The sequence below is a fragment of the Corythoichthys intestinalis genome, chromosome 6, assembly GCF_030265065.1.
Source record: "Corythoichthys intestinalis isolate RoL2023-P3 chromosome 6, ASM3026506v1, whole genome shotgun sequence".
Taxonomy (NCBI): domain Eukaryota; kingdom Metazoa; phylum Chordata; class Actinopteri; order Syngnathiformes; family Syngnathidae; genus Corythoichthys; species Corythoichthys intestinalis.
In genome coordinates this window covers 57,033,640-57,056,449 of record NC_080400.1, presented here as the reverse complement: position 1 = coordinate 57,056,449, position 22,810 = coordinate 57,033,640, and the positions used below count along the sequence as shown (strand labels likewise).

Genomic DNA, 22,810 nt, shown 5'->3' with positions numbered 1-22,810 from the left:
AATTTCTCCCAGAAAACGATTGAAATTACAAATGCTTTGGTAGTAATAACTTCATTTATTTTGCTTGCAATAAAAAAACATACGCACAAAAAAAATCATTATCATTTTACACAAAACTCCACAAGTAGGCCGGACAAAAGTATTGGATATTTTTCTTTTCCGTCCACATCTAGGGAGGTTAGCCACAGTGCCACGAGCTTCACACTTATTGATGACACTGCGCACGGTAGACACAGGAACATTCAGGTCTTTGGAGATGGACTTATAGCCTTGAGATTGCCCATGCTTCCTCACAATTTTGCTTCTCAAGTCATCAGACAGTTCTTTGGTGTTCTTTCTTCTCTCCATGCTCAATGTGGTACACACAAGGACACGGGACAGTGTTTGAGTCAAATTTAATCAATTTTAACTATTGCCACTACATGTTTCACGGTATGTAACAGGTGCTGGTAATGACACAAATTAGAGAAGCATCACATCATTTTTCAAAGGGTGCCAATACTTTTGACCAGACCATTTTTGGAGATTTGTGTAAAATGATAATGATGAATTTTTTTTCATTCTGTTTTGTGTTGGGCTGCCAATACTTTTGACCAGCAGTGTACAATGCTTGCAAAATCTCAACACAATCTGCAATGTCGCTGTTAAAGTGAGAAGCATGAAGTCGATGCGCATAATTTGCTTTCACGGGCCACACAAAATCATGTGGCGAAATGCATCTGGCCCTCAGGAGAAAAATGGATAACGTCCAAAAATGATCCCCAATTAGAAAGAACGGCAAACATCACTATAGTTAATCAGATTACTGGTTGTTTTTTCATTTTATGGTGAAAAAAAAGCATAGTCACGTAGTAGCTATGCCATCAACAGTATTGTTAATCTTATTTTAAAAAGTAATTCGTTACAGTTACAAATTGCTTCTCCCAAAAAGTAATTGCATTAGTAACTCACTTACCTCATTGTAAGAGTAATTAGGTACTCATGTTGTACACGTCATTACATTATACATCCTATAACATCTTTCACATCAAATATGTTTATATTAACTGATTTAATTAAATTTTTTCATTAAAAAAAAAAAAAGAAATATATTGGTCACACTTTTTACATTTTTTTGGTATGAATTTCACCTACTACAGACTTTAAAACTTTCAAATGCCGTGAGAAAAAAAGCGTTTTGTATTGAACCCGCACCTAACCATTACTTGTGTGTATCATCACACCCGAAATATATATAAGTATATTTTTCAAAATGCAGGAGATGCTCTACATGTCCTGCCTCTCCTATCTTTGTTCGAGTTGTATTGATAGAAAAAAAAAAACACAAGGTTCATGGATACGTCATTCAAGAAAAGTTTGGGGCAAGTGACAATTTTTGGAAATTCAAAAAAACAACAAATTATTATTATATTGTAGCGTCTACAAGGACAATTTGGTAATGATAATACACACTCAGCAGTAAAATATTAATATTCTTTTCAATTACCGGTAATTGTCCCCACCTGGAGGCTACGAACTATATGTTAAAAAAAAAATGTTGCCCGAGAGTTGAAGATGACAGTCGCCACACTAAATGCTAATGCTAACGAGAATGTGAATGCTATGCTAACGCTATGAGCCACCTAGCCAATTATCATCGCGTTTGCAACGGCGTCACCACCCTTTTCCCTCCAACCCCCTCCCACTCTGACAGGGCCGTGCAGAGACTAATGGAGGGGCAGGTGCTCAATAGATAAAAAGGGGGACATGAACAAGAATTTAACACACCATACAAATGGTGGTAAACTTATATAGGACTTTTCCACCTTTCAAGGTGCTGAAAGCGGTTTACACTACATCGCCATCTACCTACTGATGAAGCAGCACCAGGAGCAATGTTGGGTTCAGTATCTTGCTCATGAATACTTAGACGAGTTGATCAGGGCAGAGAATCGAACCCACAGCCTCTGGGACGGGGGACAACTACTCTACCACTGAGACACGCCATCCCCTCAACAGCATAAATCAGTTTAAACAGCTTTACATTATAATTGGCTGTGACTGTGACAGACCTTAATTGGGAGCCGGGAATAGCAAATAAAAAACAACACTGTCATCAACACTTTGTGGCTGGGACTCAGTCTCTGCCTCTTTTCTTCCTTCAACGTCTGTATCAAAATCCCTTCCTAAAATTGTTGTTCATCTGAGAACAAGTCACATCAGATGTTCACTGAGCCACCATCAGCATAGTTTTTTCAAAACTATTATTTCATTATTTTCATACTTGACAACTCTAGCACCAAATAATTAATAAAATATTGACATAAAATGTTATAGAACAATAACATTGTAATTGTGTTTATAGTTGTTGGATTTTATACCTGAATATCCTTTGCAAACTGTTATTCCTACCTATGTAAGTGTATGTGCTCTTCACCCAGCTAATGAGGGATCCACTGCCTTTAGCAGCCTCATCCAGCTATTTTTTATTTTTTTTAATCCCTCAACCTCTTTTCCTGACGAGGCATGTCTACATAATGAAGTACAAACCATACATTTAAAAAATCAGATTCCCTGGTGGCTTTTTATTTTTAAAGCGTTCTTAATTTCTTCCTCTCTCAATAACGTTGTAAAGAGAGAGAGAAGACAGAAAACTTAACAAGGTGCCCAGTGGGAACAATAAAAAAATATCAATGTTACTACAAAATACATAGAAATGGAATTACCAAATTATCACATTAAGATTCATACAAACACCGGAATCACAGAAAACAGATTGCAGATATTAAATTTAGATTTAGATTAAAACAAGTGCGTATGACACCAAAAAGCATGTTTATTTCATATTTCACGCTTTGTTTCATATTTTATGCTCCTGAATGAAATGGACCGCTTGGATGTGTGTGGAAGCGATCGTTTTATATATTCAATTATTGAATCCCGCGCCATGCAAATGAGTGACTTCCGGCTGCAGTCTCGGGTTTAGGACGAATGCGAATCACCCTGGTAAGCATCTCACAATACAGCATTGCTTGATAGCATGCGGATTCAGCTGATTTTGTGGATTTATTCGTTTATTTTTCACAGCATGCCAGCAAAACAGCTGCAGGCTTTTGTAGCTGCACCACGGAGAGGCGTGTGAGCCTTTTTGGGTTTCAAAAAGCATCGTATTTTGTATTATGTCAAATACTAGGATCATTGCACACGTTTCCCTTGTCCACCGAGAATGCCACTCGGCCGACGACCGGCGGCTTGTCATACATGCCCCCAACGGGAAGGCGCTATACTCGGCTTATTGCCCTCATCGTGTGACTGGTGTTCTGTCAAATTTTCCACCTAATCAGAAATGGCAACTTTGTGTTAAAAATGGCCGCTATACAGCAATTACAAAGTAAACACTACAAACTTTCTTTAAATCAAGGACTATTCACTTTGATCATGGACGGACATGTAGAAAAGTTCTCCTCAGAAAACATCCTGCTATGTTAGCTGCACCACAACTGCAGCCGCTCTCTCACTGTTTATGTCTTCACCGTGTAGTTAAGCATTAATTTACTCCATATTCGTGTTGACCATGTGGCAGCTACGCGCTCCTCCAACGTCGGCCAGTTTGTCCGGCAGTAATTCTCCAGCTGCTTCCCCGGCAAACACGCTCTCCTGCCCACAGCAGGGGACGAGCTGTAACTTGCTTTCCGTCGGGTGGGTTGCCGATCGGCAAAGACAATCGACAACCCCGCGTGTGAAATGATCCCGAGTAGTTTTGAGTGATTTTTCGCTTTGAAAGCCGTGAATAGACTTAAAAAAATCACTCGGTTTGAGTTAGCATGTCGGGTAGGTTTGTTTACGCTCTCCGAAGCCAGGGCAGGGGAATGACAAAAGCCGGACTAATTCCGGTGGCATAAAATGTCATTCTGGAGGTGCGTCAGTAAAGGTGAAGTCAACAGTTTTGACCATTATGGAGTAATTTTGCCATGTCGTACTGAATAATTGCATTTTTAATATTTCATATTCCATTTAGCACAAGACTTATTTGTCACGACCATACCATTTATTTAGCAATTGGGGAAAAATACTTAGCTGAAAAGAATATCCTGTAAAAATATTCAAGTCGAGAGACTGAAACAATGACATTTTGCGGCTGTCTTCGTTGCATTTTCCTCGTTCTGAATAATTCCCCTCAATGGCCTGAATTCTAAATCAGATGAAACCATGACCCTGCCGACGTCATCCTCCTGTTGGAGACGCTAGAACTCTATAATGGTAGGTGTAGCTAAACGGCAGATTAAAACACTAATTTCTCGTCATCTGCGCTTTACCAAATTGTTGTATATAGTCGAATCGTCTCAAAATATGATTCTAATTCACATATTAATGCTTTTAAAGACTTTTTTTCTCTTGTCATAGGCACTTTAAAGAGTGTGTGCACCTTTCTAGATAACGTTGTGAAGAGAACGGACAAATATGATTGCCTATAAAGAGTAGCGACACATGGATCGAAATAGCCATGGGGGGTTAATTACAGTTATTAAAGTGGAAAACTATATAAGAAAAAAGTATGTATAATTATTTATATAAAAAAAAAAATCCCCCAATAAACCTGGTGTTATTAAAAGTAAATAAAAATAAAATCATTAGATGAGTTAACCCAACATTACACCATTAAATGCCCATTCCCACCGCCCCAGATGAAAAAAAAAAAAAAAAAAAAAAAGATGAAGGATAAAAAGTCTTTTTCTGTCAAATTTTTTTTCCCCATTGAAAGGCTTTCGAGGTTACCAGCAAGCAGGGTAGCCCAACTAGCTGGCTAATGACGTTAGCCTGTACATTAGATGCACACATTAGGAAATACAATTTTTTAGCGTTAGGCAATTATGAAATTCAGTTTTGTACAACATATAAACATCTGCACATACTGCATCATCTCAGTTATTATTCATTCAATTAAATATAAAGCACACAGTAGCCGACTACCTGCGTTTACAATTACTGCTGGTGGGTACTGCTGGTGTTCTTGATAATTAAGAAAGAGCACTCAATGAGACCATCCAACTGCAACGATATTCAATTTTATCAAAACTAACCCAGATGTTGTGATTCAGAACAAAGTCCTTTCCATTGATTTTTTTCACTCACTTTTTCCTAACTTCTTGGTCCTCTGCGTGTCCAGGAAATAGATGCAACACGGACAGTCTATTGTGGCGGCTTAGCGGCACACAGACGGCTTTATTTATTAATATATCCATTTATTTCTAAAGGTGTTTTTTTGTTTTCAAGTAAAGTACTCTGTGGCGTGCCTGCACAGTCGGCCAGCACACACATACGCACAAAAAAAAAAAAAAAAAGCCCAGTCAAAAGGGGCACTTTGGGCCTACACTCATATCTCTAAGCTGTCACAAAATCAGAGAACTTGCGTATCGTTCAACCAAATTGTAGTAACGCGCCCCTTCACATCATCAGTAACGGTAACGGCGTTGCAAAGATGAGAAAAGTAATTGATTAGATTGCTCACTACTGAGAAATTTACGCCATTATTCAACCTCTGAATGCAGCTAGTAATGTTCCGCTTCAGAGTGCAAACATAGCGGAACGCGGTAATGTATCATACATGTGACTACGTCGCAAGTTGGTAAAGTACCGGCTAATGTCCAGGTCAACTGAGCCGGCACATCGCGTTCACACATGGCCAGGTATATAACGGAACATGTATCAGACTTTAGAGTATACACTCAAAAAAATGAAACATGGTATTTATGCAAGGACCTTATTTCAAGTGGTTACACACAACTGCGTTAAGTAACTTTTAAGTTATGTCGTTAAATGAAAATTGCCTAAATGATTTAAGTAAGACGTAATAAACTGCTTGAACAAGTTAAGCAATTTTACATGCAAAATGTGTAACCGCCTTTTGTTTTCTTACAATACGAGTGGTAATTTTAAATATTCATTGTGATGTTGTTAATTTTCTGGATGAGTGGGGGACCCAAGTGCAGAACATGGGCCTAACTGGCAATTGTACCCTACTGTTGCACTCGTGAGAGGTAACAGGGACTTTGCATCCCTATGTAAGCACAGAAGTCATGCTCACTATTATATGTTTTTTCAAATGAACATACTCCAGGTATTTACAGACAACAGTACTTACAGTTGTGGCGTGAATTCACCCACAAGTCTTTGCGCCTGCTTTGTTTTATAACTCGTGCACTTAAAGTGGGTGTGGCTGATTAACTCTGGTAGTAGATTTAACTCTGCCAGCGGTGTCTGTGTTAATTAACATCACTCCAAGAGCAATCTAAACACTGCTAGTTTTAAAACAACACCCAAATCAACACCTATCCACTCAAAAATAATTTACACCAAAAAATCAACTCCACACATTTTGCAGTGTACAGCAACCTCAGAGGGTCAGAAGTTATACAATTTGTGCAATCACGTTACATAAATACAGGCATGAAAATGTCTCACCTTTTGGAGAAATTTTTTAAATGTCTGACGCTTGGTATGCGGGGAAAGCGGCACAAAGCCAAAAAAGCGCACCAGAGTGGCCAAAACATTGACTTATTTCAACGAAACAAAGGAGGGTACACTACTGTGTCCTGTCTCTTCAATGCCAATGTTTGCATACCAGGCTGCTCGTCGGCCGTGAATGAACACCTAAAGCGCCGTCACCCAGCTGTAATTTTGGAAGACGACAGGAGACAATTACCAGCTGGCGTGCATACATTTTTGCGTGCATGTACACGTGCGTGTTGTTGGCATATGAGACTCCAGTTCCTTCACAGATGTTTATTGGTCATCAACACGCCATAGCATTAAAGTTCAGACATATAAAATAAGGAAACACATCTATATTAAACACTGTAGAAGTTAGCATTGCTACATTGAGGCTAATGGGGAAAAGAGACAACCTACTTTAGCCTGATATAAAACATTGGCAGTCTTCTCCAAAACGCAAACTTGCGGTTAAAAGGTGACACTTCAAACATGAAAAATCGCTGGTTAACAGCATTTGCTAACGTCAAAAAAAAAAAGAAAAAAATTGATTACTGACGCCACATGCATTGACATAAAGAGCTTTTTTTTTTTTGCAGAGTGCAAAGCTTATGGTTAGCGGCTTAGCGAACATACTTATGGTGAACATTTCAAAATAAAAGCACGTCATGTTCGTCATATAAATAACAACTTCTTGAGTTCATCCCAAATACTTCAGATTATACACTCAGAATAGCTTTAAAATGACACCCTTATGAAAAATCTGATGGGCAATGAATAATTATTACACTACTATTATATATAGTAGTATACTATAATATTAATGCTAATTTTTTTTTTAAATTGTTTTGAATCATGTTGGAAAGGGGAAGTCAGTGTTCTGAATCTGTTTACATTCCATTCTTTTGCACTAGTTAATGTTATCAGCATTTGACCTCATTGTTTATTTGTGATTTATTGTTGTTATCTATCTGTTTATTTGTAATTTAATAAAGAATTTAAGTGTTCCAAAATGTTTTTGTGAATTAATAAGTGTCATCATGAGATGTTGTGGCTCAGTGATACTGTAGTCGTTCCCCACCCAGAGGTTGTGGGTTTGATTCTCGTCTCATGAACTCGTCTAAGTATCCTTGAGCAAGATACTGAACCCAATGTTGCTCCTGGTGCTGCGTCACCAGTAGGTAGATGAGGAGACAGTGTAAAGCGCTTTGAGGGCCTCAAAAGGTGGAAAGGCGCTATACAAGTGTAACACCATTTACCATAAAAAATTTCATTGCTAAATTAGTAAAAAGAAAAAAAAGAAAGAAAAAAAAAAGGGGGGGGGGGCATTATTCGATTATTTGACTAATCGTAAAAATAATCAGCTCATTAATCGGGAGAAAATTAGTCGTTTGGGACAGCCCTAGTTGTACAGTGTACCGGAACATATTTCCTTCTCACCTTTTTAACCCCTGACCCATTTTCATGCCTGTATATATTAAATAATGCTTTTTCATAAGTGTTTTAATGGACTCTCTTACATGATTACAACAATGGGTTCAGTAATTTGTAAAAACATAAAGCTAATATGTATATACAATAAAAAACACCAATTTCAAATGTAATTTTATTTAATTTAATCACGTTACATATCAGTGACGTGCGGTGAGGTTCATGGTTGGTGAGGCACTGACTCCTTTAGTGTCAGATTTCCAAATATATAAACCAAAAACGGTAGCTTATTCAATTGGCTACTGGTTATTTCATATCTCATCAGCATTCTTCACAAAATACACACACACGGTACATATTATCGATACGTAAAAGTAAGAAAATAACATGCATTTGCCCCACACCCTCAATGTGTTGGTCGTCGCAATTCTATAATTCATGCAACATAAATGAGAGTAAAGAGTGGTGTACAAAGCCACAGAATTCAATTCTGACCTTTGGTGAAATATTCAGTTGTTTTTAAAACTTTTAATTCTGATACTTTAATCAATTTATTACAGATTGCTAAACAAAAAGTGTGAAAAGAAAAACAAAGAATATTTTATTTAAGGCCAAAATTTAGTTTTTAAATATTCTATTGTATTTTTCTTGGTCTAAGCTCTTTTTTTTAATTTAAATTTTTTTTTTTTTTTTTATAAGATTGAAATGAAAACTGTTTGTGCTCTTGCGCTTGTCCTTCACCACAAAAACCGGCATTACTTTGGAAGGGCATAGGTTTGGTATCAACATTCGTAGGGACGATATAACAGCATAACCTGCATGTAGGTACACTTTTTGCTGGGGACGGGACATTAATTAGACCAAACAGATTTAATGCAGGGGGCAAAGGGCCACATTTCTCATGTATATGAACCTAATTAATTAATAGGCAAAATGATCAATGCAAAATAAATCCTTATCTTCTGATAATAACTTTTACATGCATTGGTTCAGATGATACACTGTTCGATTCAAATCTTTGTTTTCAAAAAATACTAAAGAAACGTTTTGAAAACTTCCTGAATAAATGTCTGGTTTTTATTAGCAAACATAAACATAATGAAAATAATTCACTTAATAATGGTAGGGTCAATTCTATCCTTACAACATATGGAACTATTGAAAGATCTAAATTCTCTATATAACTGAACATTATATCATGCAAAAAAGGTAAGGTTGCTTAAAAGTTGGTGGGGACAATTTTAGCATCCTGAAAAGTTGGTAGTGTTATGTCCCTACCGTCCCTATGCAAACCTACGCCCTTTTTGTAAAAGTCCTCCTTATTTTCCTTTACTTAAAAAAAAAAAAAAATATCTCCGCCTCAGTGGAGAGGATTGCTTCAATTAGATCGTTCTGTGTTCTATTTGACAAGCCAGAAAACACAGTGGATGTGTCCAAAAGTCTAGCTAACCTTTCATCTTTCTCAGCAAAACCATGTAATCGTTCTACATATATGCCACGTTTAGAAGAGCTTACACGCTCATCGTTACCACGAAATGTTAACTCCTGTTTAGCTAGGATGCAGGTTGCATTAATGAGGTCTTTCAAACTCTTTTCTTTACCTTAGCATTGAGGATGCTACCGTTGAGCTTCCGCTGTTCGTCAAAGCCAACTCGATCCTTGAGCTTCCAAAAGTTTTTAAAGCAATCAGGTTTTGAATGTGGGTGGTCGAGCTCTCATGTTTGCTGAGGCTTCGTCGTAGTTTTTGAATGTCACAATATCTCGTGTTAGTCCAGACATTGGCACAAGTTGAGAAGAAAAGGCAGGGAAAGCAGCAAAGGCGATTTTTCGAAGGACAGCCACATAGCCAGTCTTTTCGGGTGTACCAGTCCGTTTGAAAAGCGCGAGTTATCTTCTGTCCCGTAGTTTGAAGCAAACCTTCTAGCTCCGGTGTTGTGTTAACCGCGTCCACATTTAACGGAAAGTCCAGTTTCACGTACGCCCCCTTGCAGTGCGGCAGAGTACTATCTGCCGCAGCATGTGCCTTTTCACTGCGGTTTTATGTTCCATCAGCAAAACTAAATATGTCGCTAACAAACATTAAACTTTAAGGGATAAAGACATTAGCCAGAATGTGGAAAATCAGGTCAAATAAACGTATCTGGAAACATTATAACGGCGACATGCAGATGTACGGCAACCAGCACGCTCCAATTCCATGTATCAACCCAGTTTGTTATGGATTGCGCAATCAGAGGTGAGGCTTTACTCGTTGCTGCCGCACCTTTCGTTTAATTTCTTTATTGGAACAGGAAATAGGCAAATTCAGCGATTTTGACTATAAAAAATGTTTGAAATGAGTCATACATAAAGAGCAATGGACAAATATTCATATAAATTTGATGCTATAATTATTTTTTTGTCATGATGACAGGTGAGGCTCTGCCTCACCTGCCTCCCCTGACCGCACGTCACTGTCAAATATATTAAGCAATGCTTTTTCATAAGTGTTATTATTGACTCTTTTACATAATTGATACAACAATGGATTCAGTCATGTGTAAAAACACAAAGCACAGTGGATTCAGTAATGTGTAAAAACACAAAGCTAATGTGTATATACAATGAAAAACACCTATTTAAAAGTTGAAAGAGTGCATGTGCATTTTTTTGGGTGTAGGCTTAAGTGACACAAAGGTAAGCTTTTTTTTTTTTTTTTTTTTTTTTACTTAAAAGCATTTTAAACTGTCCCCTTGGGAGACTAACATAATAACAAATGGCAGTTGCAATTTTCTGTGTTTGATCTTAGAGACTGTTAAACATTAATATGAAAGACTTTCTGCAAGACAATTATGAAATTATGGTAATTTATTCTTTTTACTGGCCGGAGCAGTATTCCAAAGCACAAAAAGACAAGTAAAAATTGAATACTGTATGAAATATGACTTATGACTTTTTCTGTAACACTATCGTGAGACACGAGATGAAGAATTTAAGTGAAACCATCTGGCATTTTTCCTACATATATTATGACACATCTGCATAGTCCACTGATATTTAAATATATCCATGTGAGGGGGGGAAAGCTGACCCGTGCAGAAAATAGTCATCAAGACTGATCAACCATAGGGTGGATTCAAAAACTTAAGCAGAAAAAGTTGGTGCAAGTGGAAGGTACAGGATAACAGCAGAAGTGGGTAGAGTAACCAAATATTTTACTCAAATAAGAGTAGCGTTGCTTCAAAATAATATTGCTCCAGTAAAAGGAAAAAAAAAAAAAAAAAAAAACTCAAGTACATGTAAAAAGTATTTGGTTAAAAGAATAGGAACTACCTACTTACTACTGTCTTTTTTTGTTTTTAAATAAAGGTATAATTTTATTTTAAAATTCTATAAAATTTTATAATTTTCTTCATCTTTATGTACTGTTGTTATTATTATCCTGTACTATAACCTGTTATTTGTCCGTATTAGGCCAAAAAATACATATAAATTATTGAATTCCGACTTGAAAAATGTACAGAAATGAAACATCACCACTCCAAAGCGGATGAGTGCCCTCTAGTGGAGAAATGTTGAAATATTAAGGTCACTGAATGAATCATTGAATTGCAAATCTTTAATACAGCTGATTTAAAACAAGATTTGCTTTCAGTAATCGGGAGTCAATATGACACTTGTAGTACAAGTATGTGTGTAATCAAGTATGTGTACTTTAAGTATGTGTACTTCAAGTATGTGTACTTCATGTACATGTACTTGAACTACAAGTACTTTTAGTATGTGTACTACATTTACTACAAGTTCTTGTAGTAAAAGTAAACATACTTGAAGTACAATGTGTGTAATTGTACTAAAAATATATGCACAAGTACTCCTGCATGTACTTATATGTGTACTACAAGTACTTTTAGTACGTGTATTACAAGTAATATTTGTAGCACACATACTAAATGTACTTGTAGTACAATATTTGTACTTGTACTACAAGTATCATGCAAGTATGTGTACTTGTAGTACATGTACTTTTAGTACGATTAGTGCAAGTACTTGTAGTACTTAATAAAAGTTCTTGTAGTAAAAGTACACGTACTTGTAGTATAAGTATGTGCACTTGTACTACAATTACAAGTTATACTTGTACTTGTACCACATGTACTTGTACTTGGACTATAAGAATACTGACTAGCACAGCAAAGCTATCCACGCAATGTCTCCAGAAATTAAATTTTCTAGTTTCGGATTGAAATGCAACATATGTATGATAACACAACTTGATTCTCCATTGCGAAGCACTTATCTACCAGCTTTCCGAAACTGCTATACCTGCAAACGGGAGAGATTGTAAATGTCAGGTTTATTTAGGCCTACTATATTTAGCTCCTGTTGAAATGATTGCCAAATATGCCAGCGCCATGTGTCCTTGTTATTTAGAGGTAGAAAAATTCCAAGGTTCTTTATTTTGGTGCACAAGCAAATGAACTGAACACAACAGAGGGAAGTCAATCTTCTTGGAGCATATCTAATCTGGCATTTCTAATTAGTGCATCAGAAGCACTGGAATGAAAATTCCCTTTCTCCTCACTCTGGCACTGTGGCCTGGGGATGTTGATGTTGGTCTTTCAGTAGCTTTGCCTGTTCAACATAGATACTTGCATCACATTCACCACTCTTATTGAAAGTCACCATTGAAAATGAACAAAAAAGGTTCTCAAATGAATATTGAAATCGGGGTTTGCAGTTTAAATGTTTTGTATTAAATTGATTTAAATAATGGTATAATATAACGATTTCCCTTGACCTTAGAAGTACATTTTTTCTCCCAAAAAAACCAAACAAACAAAAAACCTTTACTCCATTACATTTACTTGAGAAACGCATTACTACCCTCCCCTGCCTGTGACCGTTGTGTCATTACATCAACATGTACTAGCTAGCAAAGCACTAAAAGCTAAACATGATCTTTAATTCTGGTTGTGATGTCATAATCATAATTTCTGAAAAAAGTAAGCGTTCCTTGATGCATTGTTTTGAGTGGAATAACTGAAATGGTAAGTGCCAGTGGTCATTCGCAAATTGGTTTTCAACGTGTAAAATTAAATTGGTGCAGTCATGATGTTCAATGTATTTCTTGTTGTTGTTTGTGTATGTGTTTCTTTTCTTTCTTCTCTTGTGTTTCTTTTCTTCTGCCCCCCCATAATCCATTCCTGTTCGCTGCTTTGTCATGATAAAAAGGTATTTTGAATGATCACAATGGGAGTATGTCAGACTCTCAATTTGAAACATTAAAACTGTTCAGACTATCCGGGCACTTAGACTTAGACTTAGACTCTCTGAGTCAAACAGCTGAACAGGACAGGTTAAAAAAGATGAATAAATAAATAAATAAATAAATAAATAAATTAGTGCAGTCATTTTCATTTTTTGACATGGTAACCATTTCATAGCACCTGTAAATTGAACTTTCTGAAACTCACTGTACCTCTATAAACAATAAACAGGACCCCAGCCTACCCTATTAACTGAAACTATTCAAATGAATATGGTGCATATCAGACGGAACCATTGCAGGAGATTGGAAATTTGACCTTTCAGTGTTAAACTTGCCGCGTTGACATTTTTAACTACTGACTCTCAACTACAGTAGACACTTTTTTGGCTTTAATATTAAAAACCTCTTGAGTATAAAGGTAGAATCCATGCAATTCAAAAACAGGCAAAAGCCACAGCTTTCTTGGGACAAAATACTTGAGAATATTAGTATGGATAAAAATCAACATTTTAAAAAGTCATCAGTTGATTTGAAGAGGTTGTATTGTTGTTAGGTGATTGTTAATCATCCTCTTTTATTGTAGAGAGGTACCTCTACACATATGATCCTTTCGACGTCTGACGTAAAAATTGACTCGTCATTTGTCCCCACATATGGCGACATGCTTAAGACGATTTACGACAGCATCGCAATTTCCTTGTATTCCCGCAAGACGCATGACGGATTTTCTTGTGAGAGAAATCAACATGTGTCCCAAGAAGTTAAGTGCAGGTGGTGAAAAAAGGAAAAAGGTGAAGCTCGTGGCAATAGAATCGCTACGATCTCGACGGTCCTTCTCCGATCTCTCTTCGCGAGTCTTTATAAGTTATGGTGACAATCATTATTATTGTAACATTGCCAAGGAAGTCGCCAGCTTTGTCAGGTTTTGAATCATTTATTTCAGAAATTGTGCAATGCAACACTTGTTGGTGCCAGAAGGGCTGGTCTGAATATTTCAGAAACTGCTGATCTACTGAGATTTTCATGCACAACCATCTTTAGGGTTTACAGACAATGGTCCGAAAAAGAAAAAATATCCAGTGAGCTGCAGTTCTGTGGGCGGAAATGCCTTGTTGATGCCAGCGGTCAGAGGAGAATGGCCAGACTGGCTCGAGCTGATAGAAAGGCAACAGTGACTCAAATAACCACCCGTTACAACCAAGGTAGGCAGAAGAGCATCTCTGAACGCACAGTACGTCGAACTTTGAGGCAGATGGGCTACAGCAGCAGAAGACCACGCCGGGTGCCACTCCTTTCAGCTAAGAACAGGAAACTGAGGCTACAATTTGCACAAGCTCATCGAAATTGGACAATAGAAGATTGGAAAAACGTTGCCTGGTCTGATGAGTCTGGATTTCTGCTGCGACATTCGGATGGTCGGGCCAGAATTTGGCGTCAACAACATGAAACCATGGATCCATCCTGCCTTTTATCAACGGTTTAGGCTGGAGGTGGTGGTGTAATGGTGTGGGGAATATTTTCTTGGCACTCTTTGGGCCCCTTGGTACCAATTGAGCATCGTTGGAACGCCACAGCCTACCTGAGTATTGTTGCTGACCATGTCCATCCTTTTATGACCACAATGTACCCAACTTCTGATGGCTACTTTCAGCAGGATAATGCGTGATGTCATAAAGCTGGAATCATCTCAGACAGGTTTCTTGAACATGACAATGAGTTCACTGTTCTCAAATGGCCTCCACAGTCACCAGATCCCAATCCAATACAGCATCTTTGAGATGTGGTGGAACGGGAGATTCGCATTATGGATGTGGAGCCAACAAATCTGCACCAACTGTGTGATGCCATCATGTCAATATGGACCAAACTCTCTGAGGAATGCTTCCAGCACCTTGTTGAATCTATGCCACGAAGAATTGAGGCTGTTCTGAAGGCAAAAGGGGGTCCAACCCGTTACTAGCATGGTGTACCTAATAAAGTGGCCGGTGAGTGTATATATATATATCAAAATTATCGCGTTAACGCGCGGTAATTAATTTTTTTAATTAATCACGTTAAAATATTTGACGCAATTAACGCACATGTCCCGCTCAGACAGTATTCTGCCTTTTGGTAAGTTTTACAGCAAGGCTTTTTGTGCTGTCTAACAGCGAACTCTTGTGGTCGCTTTGCGACATGGTTTATTTTTTTCTTGCCAGTTCAATATGGCTGCACGACGTCTCGGGCTGACGCCTACGTTGTAATGTTGTGCTTATATGATCCTTGGACAAGATTTGTCCGTAAGTATGGTTGTTGTAAAAAATGTACATATTATGTTAGTAAGCGAAATGTTCTAATTTTTGTATGAGACGCTTTTTGTTTATGTTTAGTGAACCTGTATAGCGTGCTAAGCTAACGTTGTTGCTAATGCAATGCTTGTGTACTTTTTTTTTTTGTAGTTTTACGACGGTCTAAAGAGGACAATGGTTTGAGACTATTTTATTAATAAATCAGATGAAAAAGGAAGAAGTCTGATTCAATGCTTGTGTACTTTTTTTTTTTGTAGTTTTACGACGGTCTAAAGAGGACAATGGTTTGAGACTATTTTATTAATAAATCAGATGAAAAAGGAAGAAGTCTGATTATTAAGGCGTCGTTCACTAGCTGTCTAGCTTTGGAAAAAGTAGACGCTTCGGAGTGAGGACAGCATAGACAGATTTAAATAACAGTAGAGTGAAATGCCCACTACAGTCCTTATGTACTGTATGTTGAATGTACAGTGGGGAGAACAAGTATTTGATACACTGCCATTGGGAAAACCCATTGGCAGTGTATCAAATACTTGTTCTCCCCACTGTTTATATCCATCTTGTGTCTTATCTTTCCATTCCAACAATTTATTTTACAGAATATATATATAATTTACAGAAAAATATGGCATATTTTATAGATGGTTTGAATTGTGATTAATTACGATTAATTAATTTTTAAGCTGTAATTAACTCGGTTAAAAATTTTAATCGTTTAACAGCCCTAATATATATATATGTATATTTATATGTATATGAACTTGAAGTTCCGCTCTGAGACCCCCAATTTGGCGAAATTTCAAAATTGCCGGATATGCATGTGTGATACATCACTGGAAAGCTTAAAGTCTTTTTCTGGGGGATGAAAATTTTTGAACAGCAGGGCATTTAAAAAAAAAATAAATTAAAACAGCGAAACCCTAACTGGAGTTGAGAGCATGAGATAGCAGAATTAAAGACGCCACGATTTTAACGCGATATTATCACATACTTACCTCTTTTCGATCCCAAAACTCCAAAAATAAGTACAAATGACCTATATTATGCAGAGTGATATGGAATATATTTTGAAGATAACGCAAACGTTGATCTTTTATATTGCTGTCTATGCAATTGTACCTGCAGTGTTTATCAAGGACTTCGTACAGGTTTTTGGTCTGTGGAATGCGTAATGCATTCTTATGGGAAATTCTCTAATTTTGACTTACAAACCAGGCCCTGGAACTTATTAAATTCGTTTGTACAAGTACCAGTGTACTATTCCTATTGTCTTAGCTTCAGAATGTACATTCCTGTAAAGTTCCTATAACTACTGTATATTCAATGAATTAAATCGACTTAAACATGAGTGTATTTTCATGCTGTCATCACCACAACGCTGCTGGGCAGGTGTGCAGTGTACACCCTGAACTGGTTGCCAACCAGTCGAAGAGCAGAAAAAGACAGACAACCATTTACACTGACATATTCACACCAAATGCAGTCAATGTAACATGCATATTTTTGGGACGAATGAGGAAATCACAGTACCCAGAGTAAACCCGCACAAATTTAAACCCTCAAACTCAGATCTGTGAGTTGAAATGGTTACCAGTTAACCACTGATCCTCCTAGACAGAATCAGTAAAAGTTAATGGGAACGTTACCAATGTAATGCAGAACTGCAGACTGTAGGTATAATAACATGAAGTACTTATACGTAAGTACTTGAGTAACCTTTTGAGAAAAATTGACTCCAACAGTAGTTTTACCACGCCATACTTTTTACTTTGACTTGAGTAGATTTGTGAAGAAGAGACTCTTCTCTTACTTCGCTACTTTGGGCTACACCAGAGTCGTTATATTTTTTCCTCTACATTCTACATATTAGATTTGACTTGCCAAAGATGTCGCCGGTGTCTTGACCAGTTTCACCAATGAGACGTCGCAACAATAATCACATAACTAATTATACCAATCAGAAGTAACGATACAGACACATGACCAGAGATGGGTAGAGTGGCCAAAAGATGTACTCAAGTAAATGTAGTGTTATTTCAAAATAATATTACTCAACTAAAAGTAAAAAGAGTCATCCAAAAATGTACTCAAGTATAATTTAAAAAACGGCATTTGGTGAAAAGAATGGTCAAGTAATGAGTAACATTGTCAGTAACTGCTTACAATTTTTGCTCTTTTTTTTTTTTTTTTTTTTTTTTTTTTTGAAACAATGGTATTTTTTTTCCTCAGCACAGTTATCTATATGACCCGTTATTATTATTATTATTATTATTACTACAACAAAAATCCTAAAATTCCGGACAGAGAAAAAATCTACGAAATGACGCATTATTTGTCCATAGACCATGAGTGACCTCTAGTGGAGAAAACAAATTTCTTTTTGTAAAACCAAAAGCATAATGTCTGTTTTTCCGTGGTCAATCGGTGCCAAATAAAAACTGGGAGATTAAAATCACGCTTTCGAGTCTGGGTGCTCTATGTCAAATACTTAAGTTTTTACGACGCTTTACAGACGTGACGTGATTGAACAGGCAGGCTTGATCATTAAACGGCAAGCTGTGAATATTGTTGAGACGTTTCATTGGTGAAACTGGTAGAGCCACTGTTGGCGTTTTTGGCAAAAAAAGTAAAATCTAATACTATATTTAGAATAAAGAGGAAAAATGTAACGACTAGTGTCGCCCCAGTCGCGGAGTATGAGTATCATTTCTTCTTCACAAATCTACTTAAGAGTAAAAAGCATGGCTTAATAAGCCAACTCCTGGAAGTACATTTTTCTCAAAAAGTTAATCAAGTAAATGTAAAGCATTACTGCCTATTTCTGCACATGACCACACACAAGCTTGCAGTCGGAAGTCCTATGATCATGCCAGCCTGTTCAATCACGTGGCGTCTTTAGATAGAGAAAGATAAACAATTTGACATCGAGTGCTGACATCAACATTACTCGAAATTGCAGTTTCCAAACTCCCTCACCAGTGTTGTTAATCTTACTTTAAAAAAGTAATTAATTACAGTTACAAATTACTTCTCCCAAAAAGTAATTGAGTTAGTAACTCAGTTACCTGAGCGTAAGAGTAATTAGTTACTTGGTAAAGTAACTGGTGTTACTTTTCATGTTTTTTTTTTGCTTTGTTTTTTCATTCCCCCCCAAAAAAATAAAAATAAAAATTGGCTACAGTCAGATATTATTGGAGCCACCTAGCATCGCGTTTGCAACGCCGTCACAACTACCTGAAAAAAATAACGCCATTAATACTCTTAAGCCGTTATTAACAACACTGTCTCTCACTGTTTTTATTTGGCACCAATAGACCACGAAAAACCGGAGATATGGTCGTTTCAATTTCATGGTAAGAATTTTGTTCTTACCCAGAGGGAACTTATGCTCTCAGAAGGGTGATGTTTCATTTCTGTAGATTTTTCTAGTCAGACTTCAATGATTTTTTTCTGTTTATTGGGGCTTAATATGGTCATGCAATAATTTACAGTAAAGTATAACAATAACAGTTGAAGTGCTGAGGAATAAAAATATACCATCGCTTGAAAAAAAAAATTGACAATGCAAGCAGTTACTTGAGTAATCTTTTCACTGAATGCTTTTTTATTTGCCCTTGACTAAATTTTTGGATGACTGCTTTTAAATGAGTAATAACGCGATTCTTAAAAATTGTTTGCGAGTCAACCCATCTCTGGTATTGATCAAATTTATTTGTAATAAGCATATAATTATTGATGAATAAGATTTTTTTTAATGGTTATTTGTGATAAATGTTAACCCGTTAAAATAACCCCCCAAATAAAGTAATGTCATGGCACATTCTAATGACCCCTTTAGAGTCAGTCACTTGATGTGACCAAACCAAAGTAGTGAATAAGTGAAAACTCCAACTTGCTAGAATTAAGTTGTTGGTGCCGTGTGGAAAGTGAATCGGCAAGACAAGTTTTGTAGGACTTACAGTATTAGTCTTTAATGAATCAAGCGGTCTGCTGAAAACAATGCGTTCACTTTGGTCCATGAATGAATTAAAATCCATTCACTTTTACTGTTTGCGCTCATTCAGTCAAGGTTAATTCACATAAAACCACATGCTTGTACTCTCAGCCGACGCCACACGCGTGGGGCTGTTTGTTGACACGCGCATTTGGTGACCAATTCATTTGAGATTCTTACCCACATTTCGGAGTTTGCGATTCCTTGCCACAGAGATGATGACCAGCAGGTTTCCCAACACATCCACAACAGTAGTGAAGATCAGCACGCTGGCCAGCGCCGTAACTGCCCATGCGGGACGCACGCTTCCCCGACTTGGCTCCTCTCCGTCTTCCGTCTGATTCTTCAACGAGTCATCCTCCGGCATGTCCATAGCCCCCTCTAGCTCTCCTTTTCCCTTCACTCCCCTGCGTGGCAGATAGCTTGTGTTTTCTTTCTTCTCCCCCCCAACATGTCCCAAATATCAGCTGCTTGCCCCTCAATCACCACGGGCATTCTTTGCGCTCTTCCTCCACAGTCCAGAGCCACTCCGCCGGCCCGCAGCCAGTCCACACGGGGCGGACAGCAGCAAGCCGAGACCCATGTACACTAAAGGGACCCAGGATGCTGAGAGCAGAGATGCAACCACGCGGGTCTCCACACCTCCTCCCTTTTATTCTCTCTGCTGCTCTGTCTCTCTAAAGCTGCTGCTCCTCATTTCTCTTCATTTTAGCCTCCTTCAACACATCTCATTTCCATCCCCCTCCTCTAATCTCTGAGGAACTAGAGGCAACTTGCTTAAATCTTTTTTGGGATTCTGTTGCTGTCTTTGCACAATGGCTCTGTTTCAACGTCTCAATCATTTTGGGGGGATTTTATAAGCTTTTGCCTATTTATTACCATCAAATGTCACATCATATGATAAGTCACTAACTACAAATTCAGAATTTTGGACAGTGACACATTTTAAAGATGTTAACAATAAGTACAATATTTACGAACCAGCGTTGTTCTTGACAGTCCTTTTGATTTTCGTCTTTTGGACGATAATATTTACCGGTATTAGTCTTAGTCATATATTAGTAATTTCCAACGTTTCGTAAATGTTTTCATCCGTAAAATTGTAAAGTTTTATTCCAAAAATAGATAGATAAAAAAAAAAAAGGTTTCCAAGTTCCAGCGATTTGAAATGAACATTGACAGACAAGCACATATTGTAGCACCTACAAACATCTACAAATCTATCACATGATAATACACACTCAATAGGAAAAAAGCACGTTATTTTCAAATAATTATACCCACTTGGACGCCACGAATTGTATGTAAAAAAGTTGTCTGAGAGTTTAAGAGGACGCTCGACGTTAGCAATAGCCTAATGCGAACGCTATGCTAGTTACATTTAGTGTGTGATGATCAATTAGCACAGACCTTTAAAGGTTAAAACAACATTGTATATTCTCTCTTGCCAAGATAAGAGGACAAAACCTACTGTGTATGTCTAGCAAGGATGAGACCTGAGAGGACACCGGTTGGTGAGTCTTATTAGGTATCACTAGTATCACTAGACACATACTGGTACAGTCGTATGAAAAAGTATTTGAACCTTTTGGAATTTCTCACATTTCTGCATAAAATCACCACAAAATGTGATCTGATCGTTGTCAAAATCACATACATGAAAATGCAGTGTCTGCTTTAACTAAAACAACCCAAACATTTATAGGTTTTTATATTTTAATGAGGATAGCATGCAAACAATGACAGAAGGGGGTAAAATAAGTAAGTGAACCATCACGTTTAATATTTTGTTGCCCCCCTTTGACAGCAATAACTTCAACCAGACGCTTCCTGTAGCTGCAGATCAGTCTGGCACAACCAGGCCCGGAGTGACTATATGGGAGCTTCTGGACGAGTCCCAATGGGCCCGCCGGCCAGATGGGCCGGACCGGGTTTTATATAAAAAAAAATTACACTGTTAAAATTTTTTGTTTGGTACTTATTTATGACAGTGTCAGTGAGTATAACTTACATTCTGTTACCGCTGTCCCTGTGGGGCGTCTTAAAAAAAAAAAAAAAAAAAAAAAAATTATATATACATATATATATATATATATATATATATATATATATATATATATATATATATATATGTAAAAAAAAAAATTTCCAGACGCATCCTCATGTGTGCAAACGGAAAATACAGCATGCAGCTCCGCCCCCTAACTGTAGTCTGTATTGAGCCAAATTAGCTGCTATCTCGGTGCTCGGATGGATAAAAAGAGCAAGGGTGGTGCTGTAAAAATAAGAATTTAAAAGAGAAAAGCACTCGTGAAAGAATCGACAAAATGTGCAAAAATAGCTATTTTTTTCCATGCAACGACCTCGCTGCTTCAAACTACAGAGGATTACAACGAAAGAGGTAAGGCCAGATGGCGAATAAAATGCAACTTGCACCGTTTGCTACGACAATATGTAATTGTGGAAACTTTGGCTTCTTGTAGCACCTCACAAGGGATATGTAGCTGCAAGCATTAGCCATAATGAACACACCACAGGTGCAGAGCTGGAAGGTAGGATTGCCATGTTGTTCAGTGAGTGAAAATTAGAATTAATATAATCAATTAAGTGGCGTTTTTAAAGTGGAAATGGAAAATTGATAATAGTATCATTAGAAGTTGTTACAATGTGCAATACTTATTCTTTATTTTTCATTTTGTTATGTTGCTATGTTTGTTTTATCTGTAAGCACTCATTTTGTTATTATTTGATGTTGCAGAAAAGGTCTTATTTATTAATTTATTTTTCAAATGTATCATTTAATATAGTTTTTTTAAATCCATTTTTAAATTAGTTCAAAATGATGTTGTGTTGCACTTATTGAAATAAAGCCACCTTGTTAAACAACCATTACCTGCACTGAATTGGAATACACACAATTACAGTACATGGCTTTAGAGAACACTGAACTTAACACGTGTATGCATAATGACATTATTTTAAATGAGTGGGCCGGTCTGAGGCATGAAATTCCAGGGCCGAAAATGAGTCCCACTCCGGCCCTGGGCACAACGATGTTAAACAATCGACAGTCAGAGAAGTTGTCTACAAATGGAGAGAGTTTGGCACGATTGCTTCTCTCCAAAGGAGTGGCTGTCCACCAAAGATGACGCCATGATTTCAGCGCAGAGTACTCAGAGAGGTTAAAAAGAACCCTGTCTGCTAAAGACTTACAGAAATCACTGGCACACTCCAATATCTTTGTGCACACATTAACTATATGTCAAACTATGGCCAAGAATGTTTCAAATTTATTTTTGCCTTTAAACACATTTTTTTTTTGATTGAAACAACTTTTTTTTGGTTGAAAATATATATTTTGATTGAAGCAACTTTTTT

General features: G+C 37.2%; 1 protein-coding gene across 1 annotated transcript in view; it reads right to left on the bottom strand.

The window, feature by feature from the left end:
• LOC130917920 (melatonin receptor type 1B-like) overlaps positions 1–20,070 on the bottom strand; it is an 83,852-nt gene extending 63,782 nt beyond the window's left edge. Inside the window, exon 1 of the mRNA XM_057839700.1 lies at positions 19,613–20,070. Within this exon, the coding sequence (XP_057695683.1) occupies positions 19,613–19,805 (193 nt within the window). The 5' untranslated portion in view covers positions 19,806–20,070. The remainder of the gene's footprint in view (positions 1–19,612) is intronic.
• Between the last annotated feature and the right edge of the window lie 2,740 nt (positions 20,071–22,810).